The 9,547-nt window shown below is 34.3% G+C and overlaps 1 protein-coding gene across 1 annotated transcript in view; it reads right to left on the bottom strand.

Moving 5' to 3' along the window:
- The window catches only part of LOC112048530 (uncharacterized), an 11,581-nt gene extending 3,240 nt beyond the window's left edge, over positions 1 to 8,341 (bottom strand). The window contains exon 1 of the mRNA XM_052890730.1: positions 8,223 to 8,341. Within this exon, the coding sequence (XP_052746690.1) occupies positions 8,223 to 8,341 (119 nt within the window). The remainder of the gene's footprint in view (positions 1 to 8,222) is intronic.
- Positions 8,342 to 9,547: the final 1,206 nt, after the last annotated feature.

Here is a 9,547-nt window from a genome sequence, read left to right as displayed (position 1 = left end):
ATTTAGCGCAGTATTTAAAATAAAATGAATTTTATGATGATGAACGTGGATGAAGTCGCGGGCGTCTGCCACTCAAATTATAAAATTAGAACTGTAATTGGTAATTAAGGTCCCTGCATGACTTGTGATAAAATAAAGTTTTGTACCAAAACGTCAAACGTGATGAAAGCTCAGATGAGCTAGAGATTCTATATAGGTACCACACACATAAAATTATAAACAGGACGTTTTACCTAGTTAATTCATCATCATCACCGTTATCACCCATTCGGAATGAGAGGGGTTAGGCCAATAGTCGACCACGCTGGCCCAATGCAGATTGGCAGGCTTCACACACGCAGAGAATTAAGAAAATTCTCTGGTATGCAGGTTTTCTCACGATGTTTTCCTTCACCGTTTGAGATACGTGATATTTTAATTTCTTAAAATGTACACAACTGATATTCATCGTCGAAAAATTATGTTCGCTATCGAACATTTTGTATTTTTATTCTGTAATTGAAACTTTAAATTGAATATCTGCCGAATTTCATGCTCATGACCATAGATTTACGAATCGGTACAAGTACCTAAAATTCTATGCTCATGACGGCTTTAGCTGTCTGTCTACCTGTCACGCGCAAATTTGCGTACTATTTAAACGCTCTGCCTCAGGCTACTCGTGTTTACATTTCGATTGTCGGCCGAATAACTAACAACGCTCATCGGTTTATTGAATATGAATATATTTTTTTTAATCTTGGATAAGCTTGCGCTTGACTATAATCATGCCTGATGGTGAGCAATGATGAAGTATAAGATGAAGCTCGCTTGCCTAGAATATGCCTATTCACTCTTGCCTTAAAGGTGCACAAATTGTAGGTGTCAGGAAACACAGAAGCCGGAAGGGCATTCCACATGCCATTTTTTACGACGTCTCGCTATTCTGTGGTAGAATGGGAGGGTTGGAGGAACAAGATTATAAAGTTCCTGAGCACACTCTCCGAAGTTATCTCCGAAGTAAGTCGTCGTCATCAACCCATATTCGGCTCACTGCTGAGCTCGAGTCTCCTCTCAGAATGAGAGGGGTTAGGCCAATAGTCCACCACGCTGGCCCAATGCGGAGTGGCAGACTTCACACACGCAGAGAATGAAGATAATTCTCTGGTATGCAGGTTTCCTCACGATGTTTTTCTTCACCGATTGAGACACGTGATATTTAATTTCTTAAAATGCACACAACTGAAAAGTTGGAGGTGCATGCCCGGGACCGGATCGAACCCACACCCTCCGGAATCGGAGGCAGAGGTCATATCCACTAGGCTATCACTGCTCCCCGAAGTAAGTATATCCGGTAAAATAACGATAGACAGGCGACGCTACGTCAGTGTTGCAGTTTCGTCCGTGTCAACGGTTCATCACCTACGATACGTCTAGCGCGACGATCATCTGAGTCTAATGAAGCGAGCTGATATTTAACAGACCCATTCCATCCATGCTGGTTCGAACCTGTGCCTGATAAAGGGTGAGAAGTTGTCCTATTATGAATTACCGCCTTACCTTATTCAGGATGTCCAATTTTTTATTAGCTGCAGTCTTGGCCTTATTCTCGATGCTGATAAATCCTACTAATATTATAAACGCAAAAGTTTGTACGGATGATTGTATTGATGTTTGGATGTTTGTTACTCTTTAACGACGCTACTACTGAAGCAATTTGGCTGAAATTTAGAATGGAAATAAATTGTACTCTGGATTAACACATAACATAGACTACTTTTTATCCCGAAAAAATCCATGGTTTCCCGAGATTTCCGTAAACTGATGATTTTGATGATATGAATGTTTGTTACTCTTTCACCCCTCGTAAATTTAGTATTGAGATATATTACAGCATGGGTTATCACATAGCCTATTTTTTATCTCGGAAATTTCCATGGCTCCCGAGGGATTTGTGAAAAACTAAATTCCACGCGTCGCGGGCGTCCGCTAGTATGGTTGTTTGTTTTGATGTATGTTTGGATGTTTGTTATTCTTTAACGCCGCAATTACTGAACCGATTTGGCTGAAATTTGGAATGAAAATAGATTGTACTCTAGATTAACACTTAGGCTATTTTTTATCCCAGAAAAAATACTTGGTTACCCAGGGATTTGTGAAGTCGCGGGTTTCTGCTAGTAAAATTATTATATTAGTATATATAGGTCCCAGGTCAATCAATCCCGGGTCACCAAAAAAAAATACGTTTTCTTGCAAGAAAAATCTTAATAGCAGCCTAGAGTTGGGAAGTTGGTGGTGTTTGTACACCCCTGTGCCTCGGAGAGCACGTAAGGTTCTGCGCTTAATATTTCACCGGTCGTGACTGCCTGCCGTCCCATCGGATTATGAGCGTGAGGGAAAACAGAGTGCACATTTGTGCATTATACGAGTATAATAATATTTCATGGTTGACAACGTACCTACATGAGATTGGTCGTCGTGGCGTCGTGGCCGAAAAAATAAAAAGCAATTCGGTCGCGAGCATATTATTATTTACTAGCGGACGCCCGCGACATCATATGCATGAAAATTTATGTAAAATTTCAATCTCAATTTCACCCCCTACTATTTATATTTTCGCATGTGTTATGTATTATAAATAGTCCAAACATGAACGATTTATATTAAAACGTTCAACCCCTTTTTAACTATTTAGGGGTAGAATTAAAAAAAAATCTTGATTAACATTATTTGTACTATTTTTCTGGTAGTTAATTATTACAAACGTAACTTGAAAAACTGGCCAAGTGCGTGTCGGGCCACGCGCAGTGTAGGGTTACGTAGTATTGCACAAAAATACACTTTCCCTTAGATTAATAAACATACACCAGATGGTACGTTGAGCCGTCATTATACAGCGAGGACTGTGTCCAAAAATTGTAACATCAACCCGCACCCACCGCACTTCCCACCCGCGTAATGTTGCGAGTTCATTGCGCTGTAAAATTTTCCCTATTTATTTGGTAAAAATTTATAACGTTAGAGGCAAAATAATAAGTGTACAGTTTATCATGTTAATTAAATGGTAAATAAAACTAACGAAATGAAAATAAAAATCAGTATCAAGTTTAAAATTATTTATTTGACAAAAGTTAAAACTACCACTACAAAACAGTTCCTACTGCTAAGAGTCAGCAAGAAATTAGCACTTGCTTGCAAAATTAATGTAATTATTATTTATCTACACCATAATCTTAAAATTAAATGACAAACCCCAAAATTTTACTGCCCAAATTTAAAAAATGGGCGCAATTTTGATTTTATTTAATACTGGGCCGATTTCGTAAAAAAAATATATTGCTTGAATCATAAAAAATAAAATAATTTAAAGTATAACTTTAATAATTGAGAGTCATTTTGATTGTTAATTACTGGATTGATTTAAAATAGTAATTATTATAATAAATAAAAAAGCAATGAATTGCTCTACTGGGAACGAACAATTATCACTGACAGATATATTGTTGCTAATAGACCCGATATAGTGCTAGTCGATAGGTCAGTAATAGTTGATATTACTGTTCCACTTGACGATAATCTGGTTAAGGCTAAAAAGGAAAAAGTATCAAAATACTTGGACCTCATGAGATTACAGCCACACAATCAAACTTATTATAACAAATAACAACAAACTTATTATAATATAGCACACTACTGGTATTTGTAAAATTTCAAAGCTTTGAGATTCTTTACATTTTCTTTATAATTGTACCTGCGCAGATTACCGCCATTTTGGTTTAACTTTCTTGTCGGAATCTATATATTTGTTGTTTAATATTATACTGAAATAATAAATCCATGAATAGAAATTAAGAGCAGGGAAAATCAAAACCATTACATTGGCAACACTTACAAAATGGACCCATCCGTTTCTATGACAACTATTTAAGTAAAAATTATTCATTAATATATTTTAATGTGCTAATGTATGTAATGTATGTAATATATTGCATATGAAATGTGATCCCATACAGTTTCTTTATTTTATCAACGGCATTTTTTCACGAAAAAATAGCGGAAGACGGCTTTAAATTAAATTTGTCACTTATATAGCACGTCATATATACTGAGTGACTAATCGCTTGGTAGTGTACTTATTTATAAAAAGTGTAGTTTAAATTTCTTCACTTCACATTCCGATACCCATGGAATTGACGATGAAAAATTCGTCTATAACTTGTTGGGTCTTTGTTTCTTTTTTTTTTCAATTTTGTTTTTATCTCTTTATAGACGTAATTAATATACATACAAGTACATATACCAAATTTCAGCTTTCTAGTTATAACAGACACTGAGTTATCTTACTGACAACTTTGTATTATGTTACTTCTGGGGATAATTTGTGTGCTGTCAACTCTGGACTACGGATCCAGACTTAGATACTAAAAGGTTTCACTCACTCACACACACATCACTCTCTAACCGCAGAAAGCTACTAGACTTATGTTTTCTACATAAATTGCTTAACATGTAGTTTAACTTTAATCTAAATTTAATATTGTTATTTGTACATTAGAATTATGTATTAAATCTAAATTATTTTATATTATTATACCTAGTTCGGACTACTTTATTGTTTTATTCGGGTGCCAACGATTTTTGGTTTTACCGCCCAAAAATCGTTTGTCTCGGCTGGATTACTGCAGTAGTGCGAACTAGGCCTTATCCTTATCCTTAGTGCATGCTGTGACAACCAATGAGTGGGTCTGCAATAATTGTTGTAACTTATATATTTCTTTATATTTTATCATAAAATTTTATTGTAACCTGTTGGTGTTACAATAAAATTTTGTATATGTTATAAATAAAAAATAAAACAAAATTTATCTTATTTATTACTAACGGCATGGTATGCAATTTTGAATTTGCAACTACGTTTTATAGGTTCGTCGGCTCTTTAAATAGGAATTTTTACTTTTTTTTTTAAGTTTTCCTTGTAATTTCATTCCAAACAAATCTTTAGATTTTATTTTCGCAACAAAAGGTAAAACATTAAGTTTAACTAATATCTTCAGTGTACAGAATTGGACCTGTTACAGTATTATTATAAACATTATTCCGAAATGAAAGCATAATCAATAAATCCGTATCACCTAGCCAAATCAAGAGATATAAGTACCTATAAAGTAACACAAAACAACTAAAAGAACAATCAATAGTCAGAAATACCTAATCTAGCCTAGTGAATTTAAAGTCTAATTCCAAGCAATAAATTCGGTTTACATAGTAATTCAAATGATAAAAATTAAAAAACAATACTGTACCTAATCTTAACCAAAAGCAAAATCAGTAATCCGAAATACAGTGCCCACCGGATGAATGAATGAAATCTTAAGTAGCGTTGAAATATTTTATAATCGTATCGATTATAAAATATATCAACGATGTATTTTATAATAAATCCTTAATACAGTTTTAATTAGAATTAATATTACATTAATTTATAATCAAATTAAAAGAATAATTATTGCAATAATATAAATTGAAGACATCTCAATATTTGATCAAGTTGTAGTAACAATTGTAAAAAATATAAAATCTATTGATACTAAAGTATGTAGGCTTACAGCTCGGCCTTCCTGCTATGAGCGAGTCCCTTCGCTCTGAGGCGCAATCTTAGTTTTTAAATGAAATCACTAGATTAAGTAATTTTTTTAACATACATAATATTTTATATGTGAAATGTGTAAACTAAATGAATTAATTTTATTATTTTGGATATTACAGAATCAACTAAAGTTACATACTAACGAGAGAACTTAAGCGTAATATTTTAACGATCAATACATTAAATAGATATTATGTACTATAGGTACTATATGTACTATAGGTACTATTATGTTAGCATTTTTATTTTATTAGGATTTTATTGTATTACACTCGTTAACGTGAAATCATAATTATTTATATCCTCAGAATCATTTTCTTTGCAACTACTCTCTAAGTCCCTAGAAAAATTCAACCAAGGCTGTAGTTTGTCTACTGGTACTATGGCTTCGTACCGGCACCGGCGGTTATTTTTACGCGTTATCAGAATATCCTCAATAACGTACCTATCATTGGGGAGAATTTTTATGATACGATATGGGCAATGATACTTTACAACCAGTTTTTGCGACTGCCCATCGTGAGGTACCTGATCTGGTACTTACTTGGACTAGGTCACCTTCGGAATATTGCTTAGGAGTTTACTATGTCTATTGTATTTATCTTTATCCTTATTTTGTTTTACTATAATCTTTTCTTTTGCTTCTTGTCTATTACATTCTAATTTATCGTCAGTAGATATCAGTAGATATATTAATAGAGGTTGATGAATGATTCCATGTTCAACCATCTCTTGTATCATGTCTCTAACCAAGTTACGATCAACATATGATATGCGGTAAGGTCGATATACTATCGGCTCCGCGTCTTCAAGATCGATCGTCATCATCGATTTGTGAAGCTTAGCTCATGAAGTCCGGTATAAAAACAATCACGATAGTTTTGCACTAATTCTCGTAATTTTATTTGATAATCCTTACTCATCATATACAGATACAGTCACCGTTTTTGTAGGTTTCTAAAAACGTAACATTGTTCTCTAAAAGATCTTTAGGTACTCCAAAACCTTAAGATATAACACGCGATAAAAGTGATCCCTTTTTTATAGCAATCATATTGCCAGACACATTAAGTATAACGGCGCCATGACCATTCCTAACTTCGTATTCTCCCGGAGTGGTCCTTCCCTGCTGAATTCACAAAAACTTGACTACTTATTGGTGAAATTATAGTTCTGTTATGATGATTTTAATGGTACCTAATGCATTGGGAAATATTTTCGTATCTTCACTTGGCTCTAAGCTGATCTTAACTATCGGAATTTGTTGGAATATAATCGCAGTGGAAGTTTTTGTAATAACGAAATCCGGCTGTTCCGTAATAGTACTGACTGGGTGATAACGTAGTCTTCGACAACGTACATATTTATTATTTTCCTTATACCCTGTACTTCAACCGTTGTCATACCCACTGAAGTAACGATATTAGCCCCAGTAGCCCTAAGTGCAGGTAAGTCAACTGGTACGGCTATTTCCAAATTAAGTTCTTTAGATTGCGCAAGTATAACGAACAAACACTGACTTCCTAAATCTAAATGACGAAATATTATTTATTAGAATGGCGATTATATACTTAATTTTTCCGTTTCATCTTTGGTAGTATTCGTATCATTCTCGCGATTTTTATTAATCTTATTTTTATAGCAATGATTATGTCCTAATTTTTCCACGTAGCGCATTTTGCAGGAGGCTTGCTGCACCTAAAACTTGGGTGACCCTCACCATTACAATTAAAACATACCATTTTTGAATGAAATTTAGAACCGTTACATCTAACAGCTGACGCAGCACTTCTACGCTCATTTCGGAATCTAAACTGTGATTCAAGATTTTCACGACTCGGTCCTACTTTAACAGTCCTAAAATATTTAAGGACCTTTTCCGGTTCAGAAAATTGCGCAGCTTGCGCGCTAACCTTTACGGCCCTGTCTTCGACGCCATACAATAAACAATCTACAGCCTGACGTCCGTTAATCTACACCTATTTAGTAAATTAATTTTAGTGTAACAATACTGTTCAAGCGATTCTCCATTCTTTACTCTGTTAGGCATTTCAGTCAAGAGCTCGGCGTAGTCTTCACGAATAGGAAATGATTCAATTAATTTATTTCAGGGATCGAATTCTGGGATAATATTTGTATTAAAGGTTAACTTTGACTTATCCGAATTCTTGACTGACTGCAAAAAACAAAAAAAAAATAATATAATAAAATACTAATACCATATTGATAAAAATTTATCTAATATGGTATTAGTATCTGAACTATTATTTTACGACGTTTAGAACCGGTTGGTTCGTCAGACTCGCTTGAACTTCTATCCCTGTCCCTTCTATGTCTGGGTCTGAAGTTAGAATGTTTACTCTTTCTTACATCTTTATCTCGTTTACTCTTATTTTTGGGATCACCACTTCGCCGACCCGTAGACGCAGCACTAGACGAACTTCCACATGACGTACATGTTGGAGTGCGAAGAGATCTCCCCCTTTTTGTTCGCTCTTGTGATATTGCCGACTTCTGACGCTCTCCGTCAAACCGTTTATTTTTATCTGCCTCGGAATCACGCACCCGTGATACCCCTGGCTGCTCAGAAAAATACCTTGGGTTTCTGACCTGACCCTCGAAACTAAATGCCCCTGGACAGCTCTCACATCTAGGCGTATGTCTTAAATCAGCTGGGTCTGCACTAGAAGTAGTAGTAGGATAGTCGTGATCCATAATCACAGCTGAAATTGACAGATTTCAGCTTAGAAAAAAAATACTCGTTTGCAACAAACATTCTTATTGTGTGATTTTTAGTACGTAATCATACGTTTTGATAACGTCAACTGCAACTAAGGTTATAATCTATAGAACAACATTAATATTTTCACAGTAAAAAAAAAAATATCCCCAAAATTTGGCTAACTCATATAATAAACACACAAACAATAAGCTATTATTACAGATTTTCTTTTTTTAATTATTCTTTTTAATCGATTAATTCAGTAATCTTAAATTACTTTCACTCTACTATCCTACTATTTCATCCTTTTATAGCCATGTATTTAAATATTTGTAAACATATATTTCTTTCACAGATACTTTAAAAAAGATTGAATAAATTAACTACCATTTCCTTATTGGTAATTTAATTGGGAGTACTGCAGAAAGGTGTATTCAGGCGTACCTACTTTGCTGATTAGTATAAATAAAATATAGGGTTCAAACAATTGCTGACGATCTACACAAATGGCAAAAGATAAGAAAGCACTATAGGTCGGTGGCAGTTAATGCATGAGATTTTCTAGGTTGGGTTACAAATAATTCTTTAAAAACGTTACAACCAATATAACAAAAACGAAATCCACTATTTTTTTTTATTTTAACGATAGATCGTATTACTTTGCGTTTTAATAACCAAAGTTTTTGTAATCAGTAGGAAGTTTAAAAAAACGAACTTTGATAATTAATTAGGTTACGATTTAACCTATGATTTTTTATGAAATAATTATATCATCATAGACTCACGTTTTTCCATAAAAATAGCAAAGGTTCCCGTAAAGATTTCCCATAAAAATAAACACAACGTTAGGTACCTACGTTTAAAGAAAAAAAAAATTTAATGGAAATATTTGTGCGTTACTTACATTTTCACAGTGGCGTGGAATAGAAAATAGTTTTATTTTCCGTTATCCCAGTTCTGAAGTTGCAAACGCACCTTCAGGACATCAGGATGTAATCAATAATTTTAACAACACTTTGATAATATATGGATGTATTATATTTCGAGTTTCACAATCTGTAACCGACCGAGCACTGCAACGTACACCAGATGAATGCCCTACCCTCCGGATGAAATCTTAAGTAGCGTTGAATATTTTGTAAACGTATTGATTAGGGTAAGTTCGCCTGTTCGCGTCCATCGCCCAATTCGCGTCCATT

This window comes from Bicyclus anynana, chromosome Z (genome assembly GCF_947172395.1).
Source record: "Bicyclus anynana chromosome Z, ilBicAnyn1.1, whole genome shotgun sequence".
Classification (NCBI taxonomy): domain Eukaryota; kingdom Metazoa; phylum Arthropoda; class Insecta; order Lepidoptera; family Nymphalidae; genus Bicyclus; species Bicyclus anynana.
This window is presented reverse-complemented; position numbering and strand designations above follow the sequence as displayed.